Consider the following 22,464-nt stretch of genomic DNA (forward strand, 5'->3'; position numbering starts at 1 on the left):
TGGGTCTCCTGGAGCCGAACCCATCAAACTTTGAGCAAGAGACTAGGGATAGCCTGAACTGGTATCCAGCCAATCACAAGACAAAAAAAAAATCTTAATCATAAAGGAGGCTCACGACATGCAGCCATGGGGATAATGTGAAAAGGAAGGAAGAAAAAAAAAGAGTACAAAAACTCAGTCTCCAGGAAGGATGGAAAGGTGAAGGAACGAAGGTTGAAGAAGCAATGACGTCAGGAGGGGAAAAGAAAAGCTGGTCTGAGGTCAAGAAGAAACAAAAGGAATTTTAAGCGATGTGAGGATGCCTGGATAAAAAGGTGTAAATGGAATGACGGCAGAAAAGTTGGTCCAAGCAAGGGAAGTGTGTGGCAAAGGGAGGTCCTTGCTCGCCCCTTGGTGGTCAACTTTAGGTTTCACACCCTGCAAGAGATGACACAAACTCCTTCAAATAAACACTTGCCCTCAGTTCCGCTGTCAGTGTGGTTTTATTTTTTTGTGAGTGTGAATTTTGTTTTTAATTTGTTTGTTTTTTCGGGTGGTTCCATGGAAACAACAGTAGTGCGGCCAAAACATTGCTTTTCAGCGCAAAGTAATGCATCTCCTTGAAAATGTTGACACTTGTACTTGTGTTAAATTTTGTTTTTATTCGTATTTGCTAACTTCCGTGTCGTTTCGTGACGTCACCCAAAACGTGACTGTTAGCTTGTGCTTGTGTGGCTAACGTCAACTTTCTGTAGTAGCATTAGCATGTTTGAAATAAACGTCTTAAAACGTCTGAGGCGTCGCCCCGAAGCTCAGTTTCTCTTCCAGGGCTGACAATGACATCACCTTTGTTTTTTGGACACACTGTTAGGATGGACTGAAAAGTTTTCACTGAGAACGTATGCCAGCAAAGAAAGCCGTTCCGATAGTAACAGAAGTCACATTCCGGACCCGAACCAAAATAAAAGCAGACGTGACGTTGAATGTTCTCGTTGCGAAAAAGTGCCCAAAAATAACAACAAAATCACGTCATTAAATGTAACCCGACTACTGTATCGCTCGTCCACTCGAAGCAACAATGTCACGCAAATTGGACAATAACGGCTTGCCGTTCTTGCCGGGGTTCTCTTTCCAGGATGTAACGGTAAGTAGAACTTTTCTAGTCACTGCTTCTCAAAAATTTCTAACCAGTGACCTGTTGTAAGACATCATTCGGCGTATGCTTGTGCTACTTCTCCATTCTAACAGCATGCCATTCATTTCCAATGTTGCCAAATAGGAAATGATTCGATCGCATCGTCTTTGGCTTTGTAATACTACAGAATATTGTATTTGCGTGACAGTCTAGTGAATACACGATGTTTAACATTTAACATGCGTGAACAAGGTAAGTGCAAGTCAGACGACTTGCATGTGTTAAATGCATGCAATCCAAACACAAACGGTAAATGGAATGCTTTTGAAAATGAATGCAATCAGCTGCGCTGGTGGGAAGAAAGGCAGCAGTTCTTGCAGTAGAGTACAGCAGTCGCAGAAAGTGGAGAATTGCAATCATGTCTGCAGTAGATGAGTGCATAGCATACTCGGGTCAATGGTATGGCAGTAGTTCACGTACCTGACTTTTGTGCATCTCCCCTAGGCGAGCTGCCCAATCCATCCGTGTCAAAAAGTGGAGGGCTGAACTTCACACCCAAGGTGCACTCTGGTGGTATTCAACATGTCTCATGGATGTTTTTTTTTAACCTCCCCAGAAAACAGCATTTCATCGCCCTCAGACTTTGTCCTATTCCAAGGGCCTGGCATTGGCCCGCCCGCCCCGGTTGGGCATCGGACTGGAACCTCTATTAACAGAGCAGATGATGCACGAAGAGCTCAGCGGCATGGCCGGTGACATGCCGGACTTCACTTACGGCTCCTTTGACACCAAGTACATTAAAGACTTGGTTAATTTGTCCTACCACGCCGCTCCTGCGCCCACTCACCCGGATCCTCAGCCCTTTATCCCAGCTTATGTCACTCTCGACAAGAAGGTATGGTCCTGTTACCAGTCACCCATAACATTTTTAGTTGACATCGATGTGCAACCAGTGAAGCGGTTGCTAGCTAGTATTTAGTCGAATCTCAATATTAAGGAACGCATGCAGAGTTGCGGCTGTGCGGTGTTGCGACCGCGTCACGGATCCCTTGGCTTTATTTACAGGTGCTTTGCTTCAAAGCGTACTTTGAGGAGGAAATGATCAACAGTCGCGATGAGAAGAGATGCGTCCGTCATGTGGTTATTTACTACTACCTTGAGGACGACAGCATGAGCATCTCCGAGCCCTGGGTGCCCAATTCCGGGATACTGCAGGGTCAACGGATCAAACGCCAATGTCTGCCTAAGAGGGAACCGGGGAAGTATTACCACTGGAAAGACCTCAACCTCGGCATTGACTTGGAAGTGTATGGTGTGAAGTACCACATCGCCCAGTGTGATGCCTTTACCAAGGTACGACACACCATCGGACGTGTGTGGAAAATGCAAGCGTGACCGACCCCGTCGACTCGATTTGCAGGATTTTATGCAGCGTCAGGGCATCATTCTGAACGCGCCTGAGGAAATGCCAGTGGATTCTTATCTCCAGGGGCGGCAGAAACCTCCGCCGACTTCCACGACGCGCTCCGAATTTGACAGCAGGTACCAGTTTCTCCACATGGATCGCAAGGTAAAGTCTAAAAATCCAAAGTAATAAGTTCTACGCATGTTATTGTGAATGGGTCAGGTCTTCACTGTAAGCAAGGAACTATTTCTTTGGTCAGGTGCTGCGTTTCTTCGCCCTGTGGGATGATTCGGAGTCCGAGCTTGGCGAAACCTTGCCCGTTACCATCCACTACTTCCTGGTGAATGACACGGTGGAGATCAGGGAGGACCACAAGCCCAACAGCGGCCGCTTTCCCTTCCCGGTGCTGATGCAGCGACTGCGGATACCGAAGAAAATGAAGCCCGGTCACGGTAAGACAAAATTTGCTCGTTCTGAAGCGGAACCCTAATTTAAAAAAAAATAAAACATACTGAACAACGGGTTGAAAAGCAGTGCCAAACTGAAGCGATGTTTGTGCGATCGCCACATCTCAGCTTCCCCGTCTTTCTGTCTTTCCAGACCAGTTCCCGAGTTGCGTCATGGAGGATTCGGTCGAGGAAGTGGAAGAGTTCTTCTCTCCGAAGGACTTCCAGGTGGGCAAAATGATGACAATCCTGGGACGCCGTTTCCTCCTGTACGACTGCGATGACTTCACCAAAGACTACTACCACGCAAACCACCCTGAGATCAACATCAAAAGCATCGAAGTACCCAGGAAAATGGGCAAGTTTGAGGGCATGAAAAAGGTGAGACTTAAAAGTTAATCCGGGGCTATTTGCATGAGTTGTGGAAAACCGCCAGAAATTGACGGCCATGCCCCTGAAATGTTAAACATACCGCAAAACATGATCCCAAAACAGTTTGGCATGATTTCAAACTCAACAGTATCGCCCCCCAAAATAAATGCCTCACAGATAAAAGCGTATACAGATGCAGCAAAGACTTTCCAAACATCCACCAACAACCCGGACTAAACTGATATGCAAAGCTCGCCTTAACAAATTCCTTGAGACTAGGAATGGGCCGAGTTTAGATTCTGTCAGTATGACAAGAGAGCAAAAATATGACGGTATTTAAAAAAAAAAAAAACAGCATGTATAGTAAGGCTTTTTGCCGAAAAAAACAACCATGTATTATAGTAAGGCTTTTTTTTCTGCCGAAAACCCCCCCACCATGTAGTAAAGCGTTTTTAGCTGGAAAAAAACGACCATGTACAGGAAGGCGTTTTTAGCCTGTATAGAGGCAGCTCGTTTACTCAACTCAGCAAGCAGCCCCAATCATATTGTGACCTACACACAAATCATAACCAGCCATTCAGCGGGTATTCCTGGATTTTGAAGCATTTCCCCTGATCTGTGTTTTTTTTTTTCTGCCATATTTCCAGGAGATTCCTCCCTACAATGGCTTCGGATCGCTCGAAGATTCCCTCCAGAGTTGTTTATCTCTCCTCCCCGCACCCCCCAGAAAGAATGTGTTGAAGATGCTGGAGAACGAGCACAAAGTGTTGCGCTACAGCGCCCGACTGGTCACACCCAAGGACGCGTCCGAGTCCCAGAGACGCAAAGATGCAGATCGACTTTTCATTCTGTCCTATTACCTGTCCAATGACACCATCTGTATTTACGAGAATCCCAAAAACAACTCGGGTTTCAGGGGCGGGGTGTTCCTGAAAAGGACGCGCGTTCCCAAGCCGGACACTTCGGTGGACAATCCCGACTTCTACTCACCGTCGGATTTCTCCATCGGATCAATTCTGGACGGTGAGTGTTTTGTTTTGAGCACAATCCAAAGACTTTCCACTCGGGGGGGGGATTCGTTCTGACCGACGAAAGCCACTCGTGTGTTTTTTTAATTTTTTTTGCACTCTTCTAGTTTTCGGCCACCGCTTCGTCCTGACAGACGCCGACCTTTACGTCCTCAATTACATGGAGAACAACCCCGGCCAGATTCCCTTGGAGACACTTGAAACCATACGGCGGAAGCTGCGCTCCGGAACCAATCAGACGGCGGAACAAAATGTTACATTTGAGTGACGGACGAAATTCAAATCCCTTGGAAATTTGGCGTCAAGTCGAATGACTTATATGCTTTGCAGAGCCGCCCTCATGATGTCGCGTCCCCTTCGTGCTTAGGACCAGGACTCAAGAGCCTGCGGGGTGCTTCGTAACAAAATACACTGCTTTTTGGAGAACTGTTTGACGGATTTATGGATAAAGGAGTATCGGAGCCGCACTGAGAACCAGAGACTCCATTAAGTTGTCTTACACTTTGGTGTAAGACTCACCCATTTAAAATAGCATTATCCAAACACTGACTCGCCCTTCATAATAACATCACTTGTCATAAGTTATGACATTCTTTGATCATGATGGCCTTTTCTTTTTTTTTTTCCTTCAAGCTTTTCAGTGCTCTTCAGATCATCTGTGATATGAAGCACCACATTATACGTAATGTTTTGCCTACATTTTATTTGCCAAATTTTTCAGGGGCCCAAGGCTTTGATCAACCAAAATAACTTGTATGTAAAATGTTGCACATCTTGTACATGTACGGTTTGTATAGAGATTATCGCTATATATTTTTTTGGAGGGGGGCATGTAACATAAAAATCAATTGAAAATGGCTTTGTGGTCTGTAGTGATTGCCAGGCAAAAAAAAAAAAGTGACTGAAATGAATCATACGTGTTTGTTTGTTTTTTTCTTTCAGAAAATTGCATTATTCATCATTGAACACAAGGACATTTCATGGAACGGCATGCGGTAAAGTACATTGCGATGTGCGTCTTGGAAGTGACGAATATGAAGCGTGATTTACTTGGGAGTCAATTTGAAAGACTTTTCCACGAGCTGACCAAAGTCCCTCCCCCTCATCTTACCTTCGACATGATATGAGCGAACATTCCGGCCGGCTTACAACAATCCTGTATCATGTAACATTTTTTTTTTTGCTACTCCCAACGGACCAGACTGGGAAAAAAAAAGAAGCAAAGCTGGCTCAACGGCAATCAAACGAGCAATACAGTACTTGGTAACGAGGATTACATGCATACAATCAAACGTTGCTACACAGTAACGTGCTACATACTGTGTTTGTACACTTCTGGCATTTTGCTGGCATGATTGCTCCTTAAATGGGAAAGCTGGTCATTTGGCTGTATTAAAAAGGAAAAAAAAAAAAGTAGAAAAATAGATATGATGAGGAGAGTAAATGTCTCTTGGGCTCAAGAAATTTCCTTGGATTTCATTTTCCAGCATTCAAGCCCTAAATTTGTTGTCACACAGTCACCGGGAGCATGTCGGGATGGAACTGGATCCCAGGACACACCAGTTTGCCCCTTTTGTGTTCGGGGATCTCAGCTTGGACCGGGCCACTGCTCTGCTCAGTCCGAATGTTTCCTTAGGAGGATTTGAGTTTTTTGATCCGAGGATAGGTTCCGTTCTCGGCTTTTAGGACTCCATTTTCATAATGCCCAACTAAATGGAGAGTAAGAGACATGACAACGAGAAGGTGAACAAAAGTCACAACTCGAGAGTCTTTCAAAATATTAGCGTCATAAGAGCAGAAAATTCATTTATACAAAATTCATTGATCAATCAAATCAAAAATCCCTCGTAACTGCTCAGCCCTCCCCTTTGCAAACTTTTTTTTTTTCATTTAGAGCCCACGACATAAAAAAATGCCAATTGAGCGAACAGGGGGAGTATGGCTGAATGATTCCAAACACGACCTCGAGTTTTTCCCTCTTGTGTACTCACGAGAGTCCCGCTTCATTGGCCGAAGAGCTTGTTTGCTGGCGGCCTTCTTGCGGACGGCTTGCTCATGTCGAAACTCCCTCCAGCGCCTCAGCTGGAAGCGGATAAACTTCCAGAGGAGCCAAGATTGTGTCAGACATACCAGCAGAAGAACAGTCAACCTGAAAATAATGGACCGACTGTTTATATCACGCCGCTCCCGATCGAACAGTTTTTTTTTTTGATTTATGATTGACAGTCAGCGGAGGAGCACAGATTGGTGGTGGCTTAGACTCACTATAGTTTTGCCAAACTAATAAAAATCAGTGGCCTCCATAACATCTCGTGAATACATTGAGAGGATTCCTCACCTGATGAGGAGAGTGTTAAAATTGCCGGTCTCCCAGTCCAGCACCTGGTTCTCGCAGCGGGCCAAACCGAACCCGACGGCGAGAAACATGAGCGTGAGCGTCGTCATGCGAGTAATGACAAAGCTGGCCGCCCATATGTCAAACCTGAAGAGGACAACGCCGACGCAGTACGTGGTCATTTTTAATGCTTCGCTTTGAACAAAAGTGATGAAAATCGGGGTCAACTTGCATTTTCTGGTGGTTCTCGTCTGTGAAGTAGAAGAGTCTGGCGATGTGGAAACCCAGCTCGGAGACGTACTGGAGGAAGAGGAGCACCAAACCCACGCGGTTCAAACTAAAACAGGTCCACAAACGGTTTTATTCACTTTTTTTTTGTTTTCAACTGGAAATGATTTTGAATTTGCAGGACTGCTTACTTGAGCACATACGCCGCCAAGATGTGCAGCAGATACAAGCCGATGTACTGCAGCTGACGAGGGATCTCCTCCTGGTAAATGACCCAACACATGCTCACCTTTTATGTTCTCGTCATAAGTTTCCAACTCTGAAAAATTCGTTTTAACCTGAGTATAATCTCATACGCAAACATGTTTCCTCCTGACTGACCTTGCGCACTTTCTGGAAGTAGAGTTCAGGCAAAGCGTGGAGCCAGTAGGCCAGCTGAGTGAGGTAGAAAAACTTGACCTGGAACCTGAATCACAAACCGATAAGAAGAGATGGCAAGAGTGGAGATTTTTTTTTTTTTTTTACATATTCTTTATTTTTACTGTAATTGGAGATGAACATTCATGTGACTCTGATTCCCCCAGTTTCAAATGAATGAAAATGGTACGGTCCATTTGGATGATGTCATTTTTGGTAAAAGTTTTCAGGCGTGATGGAACAGTTTCCCCCGATCACGAATCAAATTGCGCAGACTCTTTGTGTCAAGTCATCTTTCGAAAACCAAAATTTCCCTGAAGAGTTTCGCTATTTTTTTCCCTCCCACTTCGTGAAATTAAATTTCCCCATTTTGCCCAACCAGTCACAATGGAATAATTACTGATGGGGCCACTCCGCCAACCCGAAATAAATATGTCGAGGTTCCCTTCATATGATGTCATTCGATAAGTGACTTAACAAACATCAGTAGGATGTGTCTCCCCACCCCTTTTTTTTTTTTTTTTGAGAAATTCACTTCCCCCTCCATGCTTGCCACAAAAAAAAGGTAGTCGGCTCCTGTCATATTATGTAAACAGGAAATGGCTCGCTAAAAAATAAAGCAACAGACAGCAGTGCACTGTGCATTTCAGTTTCAGTTTTTCCATTTGAGTCACGATGGAGCCTTTCGTATTACTTCATCACCTTTTTTTCTTTTTTCAACAGACCCGTAGAAGACGCGCATCAATCATACCTGAGGTGTGCATGTGGATAGTTTTCCCAAAGTCTGCTGGGATGCAAAACATATCCTTCCTGTAGTTTCAGAGACAACCCTTGTAAGTCCAAAGAAAATCGATGCAAATGAGGAGTGCGACACTCACAGTAATGAGGATGTAGAAACTCCACACACTGGACACCAAATGAAATACACACAGTTGACCTGACTCGTTGAACTTGGTGTTCTTGCTCTTGGAAAGATGGAGGCGTCTGTTGATTTTCTGGGAGTGAGAACGACGCGCGGCGGATTGTAAATGCTGACTCAACAAGTGTGTGTCTTTAAAAAAAACTGAAATAAATGGGAGCAGGGAAAAAAAAAAAAGATGCTATTTGAAGAGGCTGCCAAACAAGAAGTGGCAGTTTAGATATGCTCTGGATTGTGGTCACTTCACTGAAATTAAATCATTATTGGCCTGCTTTCAAAACAGCTGCACAAGAGAGGGAACGATGTGGCTGTCAGACAGCTATTAGTTTGCGCAGTCCAAATGACTAGTCTTAAAAAAAAATAAAAAAAAAAGAACGAAAAATTCTGGTTCAACAGACCACATAGGCTTTGAATATTTTCTGTCGCAAGAAATCGAACTGATTTTAAGTGCTGTCTGGCATGGCTTAGTTAAATCGTAAAAAAAGTTCCTGTTCAGTGTACTGTCATTTTTCAACAAGCTTGAATCAGTTTTAAAGCAAAAAAAAAAAAAAAAAATAAGCTCTTTTTAGAATATAACAAGATGGACAGGATAGTCAGCATGACAGAACACGATTTTTTTTTTAACCAACACGTGCTTAAAAGGGACACGATCACCTATAATTAACCGAGCCCCCAGATTGGTGGTACTTACATCCAGTAGATACTCCTGCACCACTGCATGCAGGATGATGGTAATAAAGAAGTAGAAGAGGATGGTGGCGCAGTCCTTCCATCCGTAATGATACAATGTCACTTCTCCATCTTATGGGCACAGCACATCAGGTGAGTTGAAAACACCTTTATTGACTGGTTTTCATTGGTAAAAATCTCTTTGACAGTCTAACGCCGCATGTTTCACAATAACTGCCATGCACCATATGCATACCTGGAGTCAATGTGGTAACATTGTACTGGGGCTGGATAAACAATATGGCCGTCTTTGCTGTTGCCTGTAAGGGAGATTCAAATGGTCATTCATGATTCGAGACACACGACATCACCACGTGAGCACTGCTGGTATAGCAAATGGTTTTAATGTGAACATAATAGATTTCAGTCTAATGAAATTAATGATCCCCCCCGCAGTACATTTGAATTAGAGACTTTGCGGGCAATAGTTCATACACCTAATAAAGGGTGACCGAATGGGGTCTTGTCAGGTGACACGTTAACTTTTACAAGGAAAAAAGGGGGAGACACACACCCCCCCCCCCCCCCCTCCCACTACAGATCGCTCATTTTAATATTTGTGTATGGCTTATTTCCAAAGTACATTCAGAGCTAAACATGTTTGGATGTGATACATGTATTTTGCAACGCGTCGTTTTATGTAAAAATGCCCGTGGTAGGACTGCGGGGGAGGTTGAATTTAAGACGTGGCAGTGAGCAACAAATTTAGACAAGTTTTTCGCCATACAACACTTATGCTTCTTGTCCATCCGCTTCCCAAATAAAGGGGCCTGCTCGCGACGTGTGTACGTTTCGAATGCAGAAACGAGCGCCTGACTTTTAATTTGAAGGCCAACGCCACGTTGTTTCCTTCTTAATCCGGCTTCCTTTTGTACGTGTTTGTGTAAAGTGACGTGATTACTGTAATCAAAAATTCTGCAGACACGCAGAAACTTGAAAACATGAATGCAAATAGTGTTTAGGCCGATAAACTTGTGTCAAAGTAGCCGATAAGTTGTCAAGCATTAATTTCCTCTGATTTTCGTTGCTATTGCGTTGTCGACTACAAAGAACTGCCGGTCACGAAAACGTCTCACAAGTAGTCGCCAAGTCTGCAAAACGTCCTGCTGTGGTATGAGAAGTTACTGTTTCCCTCCCTCAGGAAAATAATACGTCCACATCGAGTTTCGCCATGATGTCCATGCCACCAGAAAGCAGCTCTGTGGTGGGAGACGAAAGAAACTTGGAAAGTCCATCTCACCTCGAACATCAGTCCAATCAAAATGAAAATCACCAAACTGAAAACGATGTCGGCGTGGTTCTGGATGAGAAACTCCTGACTGAAGAAAGGGTAACTTTTGTTTCTTCGGCGAAACGCCATCGCAATTCCCCGCAACTATTTGACAATTTTCGACAATCTTTTCTCCCTCTTCTCCTGACTGTGAACCTCAGTGAAACTTTCCCAGCGGACTGCGCATGCGCGTCTTCATAAAGGGCGAGTGACAGAAATACCTCACTGAAGGCCGTTTGCATCAGGTGAAATCTGGTTTTGACATCACATCTCGTTTATTGTATGTGGTTGAGCAACCACAAATATATTGAAAACATATACTACACCCTCCTTAAGTAGTCTGTTATACCAGATTATTTAAATAATAAATCAAGTCCAACTTTATTGTCAAATATCTTGTCGGTGCACAGATGAAATTTCCTCCCTCTCAACCAGATCACAACACAAGAGGAGCCGCTGCGTGTAACCGCGCCGCCATCAAAAGTGTAAGTACAAAAATGTATTAATGTGAAGTTTTGAAACTTAACGAAAAGTATAACCAAACACACAATTGACATTGTTAATACCCTTAGAATGCATTGTTGTCTTGATAAAGCCTGTTTTGTGATGCAGCTATTGAATTGGATCACATTTAATTTTAAATTTTTTTAGGGGGGGGGCGGCTAATGAATTGTTAGTCTATTTCTTGTGACTTGGAAAAAAATGCATTGATTAGGGCTGTCCCGATCCGATCGACATCATCGGAAATAGATTTTCAGCCAATCTCAATTGATCAAACTTTATTTGTGGAGCATTTCAAAGCCTAACTATACATGGTCTTTAAAAAAAAGTCTTGGAAGATTTGGGTGCGGATTCAGTTGCAAAAAAAAAAAGATGGGATTGGGACATCCTTACTAAGATACCATTTTTTTCTGTTTTGTGAAAATACTCATTAAATGTTACAATCGTATTGCTTTTTCAAAGAAACACTTGTTTCCATTTTGAATGCATTTTTTTATTTTCAGAAAATGCATATGATGGAAGTCTTGTCCCCATATCGTTAAAAGAGATGAAAAAAACATGGCCCGTACGGGGATCGAACCCGCGACCTTGGCGTTATTAGCACCACGCTCTAACCAACTGAGCTAACCGGCCATATTAGCACGCTCTGAACATGTTGACATATACACCAGCTATTCGTGAAATTCTGCAGATTTCTTCTGTTTGCGGCAGGGAACATATTTGGAGCGGACTCGTTTCCCAACGACGCTGAACTCGGCTCCACATTCGCGCTCGCACAGCTCTGCTTTCAACCTGAAAAGACAGCAGTTTCGCTTTGTTGCCTGTAGGTGGCAATTTTTGCCACAGTTTTGATTGAGTGAAGACGCTCTGCAGTTTAAAAACACAGATTTCAATAGATAGAAATAGATTTCAAAAAAGCCATACAATACAAGATCATTAAAAAAAGTCTGACTATACGTGGTTGTTTAACAAACGCCTTACTATACATTGTCCTAAAAAAACATAAAATACACGCTCATTAAATAAAAAGTCTGACTGTAAGTGGTTGTTAAAAAAAAAAACCCAAAACGCCTGACGATACATGTTGTGAAAAAAAAATACACATTGTCCTTTAAAAAAATGCCTGACATACATGGTCATTAAAAAAAAAAAGGAAAGTATAGTAAGGTAATTTTAGCCCGAAAAAATGACATAGTATATAGTGTGGCGTTTTTAGCCGGAAAAAAAACGACCATGTATAGTAAGGCGTTTTTAGCCGAAAAAAACAACCATGTATAGTAAGGTGTTTTTAGCCCAAAAAACGACATATATAATAAGGCGTTTTTAGCCAGAAAAAAACGACATAGTATATTAAGGCGTTTTTAGCCCGAAAAAAACGACATAGTATAGTAAGGCGTTTTTAGCCGAAAAAAACAACCATGTATAGTAAGGTGTTTTTAGCCCAAAAAAAAACAACATATATAATAAGGCGTTTTTAGCCCGAAAAAAATGACAAAGTATAGTAAGGCGTTTTTAGCCGAAAAAAACGACATAGTATAGTAAGGCGTTTTTTGCCCGAAAAAAACAACATAGTATAGTAAGGCGTTTTTAGCCCGAAAAAAACAACATAGTATATTAAGGCGTTTTTAGCCCGAAAAAAACGACATAGTATAGTAAGGCGTTTTTAGCCGAAAAAAGCAACCATGTATAGTAAGGTGTTTTTAGCCCAAAAAAACGACATATATAATAAGGCGTTTTTAGCCGGAAAAAAATGACATAGTATAGTAAGGCGTTTTTAGCCGAAAAAAACGACATAGTATAGTAAGGCGTTTTTTGCCCGAAAAAAACGACATAGTATAGTAAGGCGTTTTTAGCCAGAAAAAAACGACATAGTATATTAAGGCGTTTTTAGCCAGAAAAAAACGACATAGTATAGTAAGGCGTTTTTAGCCGAAAAAAACAACCATGTATAGTAAGGTGTTTTTAGCCCAAAAAAACGACATGTATAATAAGGCGTTTTTAGCCCGAAAAATATGACATAGTATAGTAAGGCGTTTTTAGCCGAAAAAAACGACATAGTATAGTAAGGCGTTTTTAGCCCGAAAAAAACGACATAGTATAGTAAGGCGTTTTTAGCCGAAAAAAACGACATAGTATATAAGGCGTTTTTAGCCGAAAAAAACGACATAGTATAGTAAGGCGTTTTTAGCCGAAAAAAACGACATAGTAAAGTAAGGCGTTTTTAGCCGAAAAAAACGACATAGTATAGTAAGGCGTTTTTGGCACGAAAAAAACGACATAGTATATATAGTAAGGCATTTTTACCCTAAAAACGCCTTACTATATACTACGTCGTTTTTTTCGGGCTAAAAACGCCTTACTATACTATGTCGTTTTTTTCCGCTAAAAACGACTTACTATACTATGTCGTTTTTTTCGGCTAAAAACGCCTTACTATACTATGTCGTTTTTTTCGGCTAAAAACGCCTTACTGTACTATGTCGTTTTTTCCGGCTAAAAAGGCCTTACTATACTATGTCGTTTTTTTTCGGGTTAAAAACGCCTTACTATACTATGTCGTTTTTTTCGGGCTAAAAACGCCTTACTATACTATGTCGTTTTTTTGGGCTAAAAACGCCTTATTATATATGTCGTTTTTTTGGGCTAAAAACGCCTTACTATACTATGTCGTTTTTTTGGGCTAAAAACGCCTTACTATACTATGTCGTTTTTTTCGGCTAAAAACGCCTTAATATACTATGGTTTTTTTCGGCCAAAAACGCCTTACTATACTATGTCGTTTTTTTCGGGCTAAAAACGCCTTACTATACTATGTCGTTTTTTTTCGGCTAAAAACGCCTTACTATACTATGTCGTTTTTTTCGGCTAAAAACGCCTTACTATACTATGTCGTTTTTTTCGGGCTAAAAACGCCTTACTATACTATGTTGTTTTTTTCGGCTAAAAACGCCTTACTATACTATGTCGTTTTTTTCGGGCTAAAAACGCCTTACTATACTATGTCGTTTTTTTTCGGCTAAAAACGCCTTACTATACTATGTCGTTTTTTTCGGGCAAAAAACGCCTAACTATACCATGTCGTTTTTTTCGGGCTAAAAACGCCTTACTATACTATGTCGTTTTTTTCGGGCTAAAAACGCCTTATTATATATGTCGTTCTTTTGGGCTGAAAACACCTCACTTTACATGGTTGTTTTTTTCGGTTAAAAACGCCTTACTATATATACTATGTCGTTTTTTTCGGGCTAAAAACGCCTTATTATATATGTCGTTTTTTTGGGCCAAAAACACCTTACTATACATGGTTGTTTTTTTCGGCTAAAAACGCCTTACTATACTATGTCGTTTTTTCGGCTAAAAACGCCTTACTATACTATGTCGTTTTTTTCGGGCTAAAAACGCCTTAATATGCTATGGGTTTTTTTCGGCCAAAAACGCCTTACTATACTATGTCGTTTTTTTCGGCTAAAAACGCCTGACTATACTATGTCGTTTTTTTCGGGCTAAAAACGCCTTACTATATACTATGTCGTTTTTTTCGGGCTAAAAACGCCTTACTATACTATGTCGTTTTTTTCGGCTAAAAACGCCTTACTATACTATGTCGTTTTTTTCGGCTAAAAACGCCTGACTATACTATGTCGTTTTTTTCGGGCTAAAAACGCCTTACTATACAATGTCGTTTTTTTCGGCTAAAAACGCCTGACTATACTATGTCGTTTTTTTCGGGCTAAAAACGCCTTACTATACTATGTCGTTTTTTTCGGGCTAAAAACGCCTTACTATCCTATGTCGTTTTTTTCGGGCTAAAAACGCCTTACTATACTATGGTTTTTTTTCGGCTAAAAACGCCTTACTATACTATGTCGTTTTTTTCGGCCAAAAACGCCTTACTATACTATGTCGTTTTTTTCGGCTAAAAACGCCTTACTATATACTATGTCGTTTTTTTCGGGCAAAAAACGCCTTACTATACTATGGGTTTTTTTCGGCTAAAAACGCCTTACTATACTATGTCGTTTTTTTTCGGCTAAAACGCCTTACTATACTGTGTCGTTTTTTTCGAGCTAAAAACGCCTTACTATACATGGTTGTTTTTTTTCGGCTAAAAACGCCTTACTATACTATGTTGTTTTTTTCGGGCAAAAAACGCCTTACTATACTATGTCGTTTTTTTCGGGCTAAAAACGCCTTACTATACTATGTCGTTTTTTTCGGCTAAAAACGCCTTATTATATATGTCGTTTTTTTGGGCTAAAAACGCCTTACTATACTATGTCGTTTTTTTGGGCTAAAAACGCCTTACTATACTATGTCGTTTCTTTCGGCTAAAAACGCCTTAATATACTATGGTTTTTTTCGGCCAAAAACGCCTTACTATACTATGTCGTTTTTTTCGGGCTAAAAACGCCTTACTATACTATGTCGTTTTTTTTCGGCTAAAAACGCCTTACTATACTATGTCGTTTTTTTCGGCTAAAAACGCCTTACTATACTATGTCGTTTTTTTCGGGCTAAAAACGCCTTACTATACTATGTTGTTTTTTTCGGCTAAAAACGCCTTACTATACTATGTCGTTTTTTTCGGGCTAAAAACGCCTTATTATCCTATGTCGTTTTTTTCGGGCTAAAAACGCCTTACTATACTATGTCGTTTTTTTCGGCTAAAAACGCCTTACTATACTATGTCGTTTTTTTCGGGCTAAAAACGCCTTAATATACTATGTCGTTTTTTTCGGCCAAAAACGCCCTACTATACTCTGTCGTTTTTTTCGGCTAAAAACGCCTTACTATACTATGTCGTTTTTTTTTCGGACTAAAAACGCCTTACTATACTATGTCGTTTTTTTTCGGCTAAAAACGCCTTACTATACTATGTCGTTTTTTTCGGGCAAAAAACGCCTAACTATACCATGTCGTTTTTTTCGGGCTAAAAACGCCTTATTATATATGTCGTTCTTTTGGGCTGAAAACACCTCACTTTACATGGTTGTTTTTTTCGGTTAAAAACGCCTTACTATATATACTATGTCGTTTTTTTCGGGCTAAAAACGCCTTAATATGCTATGGGTTTTTTTCGGCCAAAAACGCCTTACTATACTATGTCGTTTTTTTCGGCTAAAAACGCCTTACTATACTATGTTGTTTTTTTCGGCTAAAAACGCCTTACTATACTATGTCGTTTTTTTCGGGCTAAAAACGCCTTACTATACATGGTTGTTTTTTTCGGCTAAAAACGCCTTACTATACTATGTCGTTTTTTCGGCTAAAAACGCCTTACTATACTATGTCGTTTTTTTCGGGCTAAAAACGCCTTAATATGCTATGGGTTTTTTTCGGCCAAAAACGCCTTACTATACTATGTCTTTTATTTCGGCTAAAAACGCCTTACTATACTATGTTGTTTTTTTCGGCTAAAAACGCCTTACTATACTATGTCGTTTTTTTCGGGCTAAAAACGCCTTACTATACTATGTCGTTTTTTTCGGCTAAAAACTTCTTACTATACTATGTCGTTTTTTTCGGGCTAAAAACGCCTTACTATCCTATGTCGTTTTTTTCGGGCTAAAAACGCCTTACTATACTATGTCGTTTTTTTGGGCTAAAAACGCCTTACTATACTATGTCGTTTTTTTCGGCTAAAAACGCCTGACTATACTATGTTGTTTTTTTCGGCTAAAAACGCCTTACTATACTATGTCGTTTTTTTCGGCTAAAAACGCCTGACTATACTATGTCGTTTTTTCGGGCTAAAAACGCCTTACTATATACTATGTCGTTTTTTTCGGGCTAAAAACGCCTTACTATACTATGTCGTTTTTTTCGGCTAAAAACGCCTGACTATACTATGTCGTTTTTTTCGGGCTAAAAACGCCTTACTATACTATGTCGTTTTTTTCGGCTAAAAACGCCTGACTATACTATGTCGTTTTTTTCGGGCTAAAAACGCCTTACTATACTATGTCGTTTTTTTCGGGCTAAAAACGCCTTACTATCCTATGTCGTTTTTTTCGGGCTAAAAACGCCTTACTATACTATGGTTTTTTTTCGGCTAAAAACGCCTTACTATACTATGTCGTTTTTTTCGGCCAAAAACGCCTTACTATACTATGTCGTTTTTTTCGGCTAAAAACGCCTTACTATATACTATGTCGTTTTTTTCGGGCAAAAAACGCCTTACTATACTATGGTTTTTTTTCGGCTAAAAACGCCTTACTATACTATGTCGTTTTTTTTCGGCTAAAACGCCTTACTATACTGTGTCGTTTTTTTCGAGCTAAAAACGCCTTACTATACATGGTTGTTTTTTTTCGGCTAAAAACGCCTTACTATACTATGTTGTTTTTTTCGGGCAAAAAACGCCTTACTATACTATGTCGTTTTTTTCGGGCTAAAAACGCCTTACTATACTATGTCGTTTTTTTCGGCTAAAAACGCCTTACTATACTATGTCGTTTTTTTCGGCTAAAAACGCCTTACTATACTATGTCGTTTTTTTCGGGCTAAAAACGCCTTACTATACTATGTCGTTTTTTTTCGGCTAAAAACGCCTTACTATACTATGTCGTTTTTTTCGGGCTAAAAACGCCTTACTATACTATGTCGTTTTTTTCGGCTAAAAACGCCTTACTATACTATGTCGTTTTTTTCGGGCTAAAAACGCCTTACTATACTATGTCGTTTTTTTCGGGCTAAAAACGCCTTACTATACTATGTCGTTTTTTTCGGCTAAAAACGCCTTACTATACTATGTCGTTTTTTTCGGGCTAAAAACGCCTTACTATACTATGTCGTTTTTTTCGGGCTAAAAACGCCTTACTATACTATGTCGTTTTTTTCGGCTAAAAACGCCTTACTATACTATGTCGTTTTTTTCGGGCTAAAAACGCCTTACTATACTATGTCGTTTTTTTCGGCTAAAAACGCCTTACTATACTATGTCGTTTTTTTCGGGCTAAAAACGCCTTACTATACTATGTCGTTTTTTTCGGCAAAAAACGCCTTACTATACTATGTCGTTTTTTTCGGGCTAAAAACGCCTTACTATACTATGTCGTTTTTTTCGGCTAAAAACGCCTTACTATACTATGTCGTTTTTTTCGGCTAAAAACGCCTTACTATACTATGTCGTTTTTTTCGGGCTAAAAACGCCTTACTATACTATGTCGTTTTTTTCGGCTAAAAACGCCTTACTATACTATGTCGTTTTTTTCGGGCTAAAAACGCCTTACTATACTATGTCGTTTTTTTCGGCTAAAAACGCCTTACTATACTATGTCGTTTTTTTCGGGCTAAAAACGCCTTACTATACTATGTCGTTTTTTTCGGCTAAAAACGCCTGACTATACTGTCGTTTTTTTCGGCCAAAAACGCCTTACTATACTATGTCGTTTTTTTCGGCTAAAAACTTCTTACTATATTATGTCGTTTTTTTCGGGCTCAAAACGCCTTACTATACTATGGGTTTTTTTTCGGCTAAAAACGCCTTATTATATATGTTGTTTTTTTGGGCTAAAAACACCTTACTATACATGGTTGTTTTTTTCGGCTAAAAACGCCTTACTATACTATGTCGTTTTTTCGGCTAAAAACGCCTTACTATACTATGTCGTTTTTTTCGGGCTAAAAACGCCTTAATATACTATGGGTTTTTTTCGGCCAAAAACGCCTTACTATACTATGTCGTTTTTTTCGGGCTAAAAACGGCTTACTATACTATGTCGTTTTTTTCGGCTAAAAACGCCTTACTATACTATGTTTTTTTCGGCTAAAAACGCCTTACTATACTATGTTGTTTTTTTCGGCTAAAAACGCCTTACTATACTATGTCGTTTTTTTGGGCTAAAAACGCCTTACTATACTATGTCGATTTTTTCGGCTAAAAACGCCTGACTATACTATGTCGTTTTTTTCGGGCAAAAAACGCCTTACTATACTATGTCGTTTTTTTCGGGCTAAAAACGCCTTACTATACTATGTCGTTTTTTTCGGCTAAAAACGCCTTACTATACTATATCGTTTTTTTCGGGCTCAAAACGCCTTACTATACTATGGGTTTTTTTCGGCTAAAAACGCCTTACTATACTATGTCGTTTTTTTCGGGCTAAAAACGCCTTACTATACTATGTCGTTTTTTTCGGCTAAAAACGACTTACTATACTATGTCGTTTTTTTCGGGCTCAAAACGCCTTACTATACTATGGTTTTTTTTCGGCTAAAAACGCCCTACTATACTATGTCGTTTTTTTTCGGCTAAAACGCCTTACTATACTGTGTCGTTTTTTTCGAGCTAAAAACGCCTTACTATACATGGTTGTTTTTTTTCGGCTAAAAACGCCTTACTATACTATGTCGTTTTTTTCGGGCAAAAAACGCCTTACTATACTATGTCGTTTTTTTCGGGCTAAAAACGCCTTACTATACTATGTCGTTTTTTTCGGGCTAAAAACGCCTTACTATACTATGGGTTTTTTTCGGCTAAAAACGCCCTACTATACTATGTCGTTTTTTTTCGGCTAAAACGCCTTACTATACTGTGTCGTTTTTTTCGAGCTAAAAACGCCTTACTATACATGGTTGTTTTTTTTCGGCTAAAAACGCCTTACTATACTATGTCTTTTTTTTCGGGCAAAAAACGCCTTACTATACTATGTCGTTTTTTTCGGCAAAAAACGCCTTACTATACTGTCGTTTTTTTCGGGCAAAAAACGCCTTACTGTACTATGTCGTTTTTTTCGGCAAAAAACGCCTTACTATACTATGTCGTTTTTTTCGGGCAAAAAACGCCTTACTATACTATGTCGTTTTTTTCGGGCTAAAAACGCCTTACTATACTATGTCGTTTTTTCCGGCTAAAAACGCCTTAGTATACCCTCGAAAGTGCAGTCAGAAAACGCCTATGGTGCGGACAAGTCACAGTCACTTGTAGTGTAGCGGTATACATACCTGCGTTTGGTTCAGGCAACCCTGGTTCAAACCCCCGCTTAGTTATGTGTGAAAATGCAACACTTCCTTACCTTTTCCTCAAAACCCTTGAAAGTGAATGTCAAATACGCCTATAGTGCAGGACAAGTGTCAGTCGCTTGTAGTGTAGAGGTATACATCCCTGCATTTGGTCCAGGCAACCCCGGTTCAAACCCCTGCTTAGTTATGTTTGAAAATGCAACACTTACTTTCAAAACCCTTGAAAGTGAATGTCAAATACGCCTATAGTGCAGGACAAGTGTCTGCCGCTTGTAGTGTAGAGGTATACATGCCTGCATTTGGTCCAGGCAACCCCGGTTCAAACCCCCGCTTAGTTATGTTTGAAAATGCAACACTTACTTTTTCCTCAAAACCCTTGAAAGTGAATGTCAAATACGCCTATAGTGCAGTACAAGTGTCTGTTGCTTGTAGTGTAGAGGTATACATGCCTGCATTTGGTCCAGGCAACCCCGGTTCAAACCCCCGCTTAGTTATGTGTGAAAATGCAACACTTCGTTACCTTTTCCTCAAAACCCTTGAAAGTGAATGTCAAATACGCCTATAGTGCAGGACAAGTGTCTGTCGCTTGTAGTGTAGAGGTATACATGCCTGCATTTGGTCCAGGCAACCCCGGTTCAAACCCCTGCTTAGTTATGTTTGAAAATGCAACACTTACTTTTTCCTCAAAACCCTTGAAAGTGAATGTCAAATACGCCTATAGTGCAGTACAAGTGTCTGTCGCTTGTAGTGTAGAGGTATACATGCCTGCATTTGGTCCAGGGGACCCCAGTTCAAACCCTGCATCAGTAATGTGTGAAAATACAACACTTAGTTACTTTTTCCTGAAAACCCTCTAAAGTGCATGTCAAATACACCTATAGTGCAGGACAAGTCACAGTCATTTGTAGTGTATAGGTATACATGCTGGCGTGTGGTCCAGGCAACCCTGGTTCAAACCGCGCTCAGTTCTGTGTGAAAATACAACACTTGGTTACGTTTTCCTGGGTTCGATGACAGAAACACTACACATGGTCTTTTTCGGGTTAAAAACGCCTTCCTCTAAATGGTCGTTACTAGTAAGGCGTTTTTAGCCGAAAAAAACGACCATGTATAGTAAGGCGTTTTTAGCCCGAAAAAGAACGACATAGTATAGTATGTCGCTAAAAACGCGACATACTATAAAAACGCCTTACTATACTATGGCGTTTTTTTTCGTGCTAAAAACGCCTTACTATACTATGTCGTTTTTTCCGTCTAAAAACGCCTTATTACACTATGTCCTTTTTTTCGGCTAAAAACGCCTTACTCTACTATGTCGTTTTTTTCGGGCTAAAAACGCCTTACTCTACTATGTCGTTTTTCTCGGCTAAAAACGCCTTACTATACTATGTCGTTTTTTTCGGGCTAAAAACGCCTTACTATACTATGTCATTTTTTTCCGGCTAAAAACGCCTTACTAATTCTATGTCGTTTTTTCCGGCTAAAAACGCCTTACTATACTATGTCGTTTTTTTCGGCTAGAAACGCCTTACTATACTATGTCATTTTTTTCGGCTAAAAACGCCTTACTCTACTATGTCGTTTTTTTCGGACTAAAAACGCCTTACTATACTGTCGTTTTTTTCGGCTAAAAACGCCTTACTATACTATGTCGTTTTTTTCGGACTAAAAACGCCTTACTATACTATGTCGTTTTTTTTGGGCTAAAAACGCCTTACTATATTATGTCGTTTTTTTCGGCTAAAAACGCCTTACTATATACTATGTCGTTTTTTTCGGCTAAAAACGCCTTACTATACTATGTCGTTTTTTTCGGCTAAAAACGCCTTACTATACTATGTCGTTTTTTTCGGGCTAAAAACGCCTTATTATACTATGTCGTTTTTTTCGAGCTAAAAACGCCTTACTATACTATGTCATTTTTTTCGGCTAAAAACGCCTTACTATACTATGTCGTTTTTTTCGGCTAAAAACGCCTTACTATACTATGTCGTTTTTTTCGGGCTAAAAACGCCTTACTATACATGGTCATTTTTTTCGGCTAAAAACGCCTTACTATACTATGCCGTTTTTTTCGGGCTAAAAACGCCTTACTATAGACTTTTTTTCGGCTAAAAACGCCTTACGGTACATGGTCGTTTTTTTCGGCTAAAAACGCCTTACGATACATGGTCGTTTTTTTCGGCTAAAAACGCCTTTCCATACACGGTCCTTTTTTTGGGCTAAAAACGCCTTTCTATACTATGTCGTTTTTTTCGGGATAAAAACGCCTTACTACACATGGCTGTTTTTTACGGGCTAAAACCGCCTTACTATACATCGTCGTTTTTTTCGGCTAAAAACGCCTTACTATACATGGTCGTTTTTTTCGGCAAAAAAACTTCTCACTATACATGGTCGTTTTTTTTCGGCTAAAAATTTTGTCCAAAAATGCCTTACTATACATGGTCGTTTTTGGCGCTGTTTTTTTTCCGGCTAAAGACGCCTTACTACACATGGTCGTTTTTTTTCCCAGCTAAAAACGCCTTACAATACATGGTAATTTTTTTCGGGCTAAAAACGCCTTAATCCATCCACATGGTCATTTTTGCGGGGCTAAAAAATGCCTTACGATAAGTCGTTTTTTTCCGGCTAAAAACACCTTACTATAAATGGTTGTTTTTGTAGGATAAACGCCTTAACTATACAGTACATGGTCATTTTTTTCGGCTAAAAACGGCTTACTACACATGGTGG

General features: G+C 40.2%; 2 protein-coding genes and 1 non-coding gene across 4 annotated transcripts; 1 reads left to right on the top strand and 2 right to left on the bottom strand.

Annotated features, from left to right (window-relative positions):
• Nucleotides 1-80: 80 nt before the first annotated feature.
• On the top strand, nt 81-5,276 carry LOC147187760 (EF-hand domain-containing protein 1-like). 2 transcript variants are annotated; one of them, XM_086100191.1, is made up of 8 exons: nt 81-1,123; nt 1,731-2,009; nt 2,180-2,467; nt 2,535-2,684; nt 2,779-2,971; nt 3,120-3,346; nt 3,985-4,360; nt 4,473-5,276. In XM_086100191.1, exons 1-8 carry the CDS (start codon nt 1,058-1,060, stop codon nt 4,631-4,633), a joined length of 1,740 nt encoding a protein of 579 aa, XP_085956317.1. In that variant the 5' UTR covers nt 81-1,057; the 3' UTR covers nt 4,634-5,276. The 2 variants fall into 2 exon arrangements, with proteins under 2 accessions (XP_085956317.1, XP_085956318.1); XM_086100192.1 differs by having other exon boundaries at nt 4,500-5,276.
• Nucleotides 5,277-5,283: 7 nt separating this feature from the next.
• On the bottom strand, nt 5,284-10,435 carry LOC147187761 (translocating chain-associated membrane protein 2-like). The gene is made up of 11 exons (XM_086100193.1): nt 10,234-10,435; nt 9,190-9,253; nt 8,956-9,065; nt 8,224-8,340; nt 8,097-8,155; nt 7,310-7,394; nt 7,120-7,190; nt 6,933-7,037; nt 6,704-6,847; nt 6,357-6,514; nt 5,284-6,074 (listed from the first exon to the last, which is right to left on the bottom strand). The coding sequence occupies exons 1-11, from the start codon at nt 10,351-10,353 to the stop codon at nt 5,998-6,000; spliced, it is 1,110 nt and encodes a 369-aa protein (XP_085956319.1). The 5' UTR covers nt 10,354-10,435; the 3' UTR covers nt 5,284-5,997.
• An 888-nt stretch (nt 10,436-11,323) lies between these two features.
• trnai-aau (transfer RNA isoleucine (anticodon AAU)) lies at nt 11,324-11,397 on the bottom strand. The gene has a single exon. It is a non-coding gene; the product is annotated as a tRNA-Ile (tRNA).
• Nucleotides 11,398-22,464: the final 11,067 nt, after the last annotated feature.

This window comes from Hippocampus guttulatus, chromosome 20 (genome assembly GCF_054856545.1).
Source record: "Hippocampus guttulatus isolate MCC_2025c chromosome 20, RoL_Hgut_1.0, whole genome shotgun sequence".
In the NCBI taxonomy this organism is placed as follows: Eukaryota; Metazoa; Chordata; class Actinopteri; order Syngnathiformes; family Syngnathidae; genus Hippocampus; species Hippocampus guttulatus.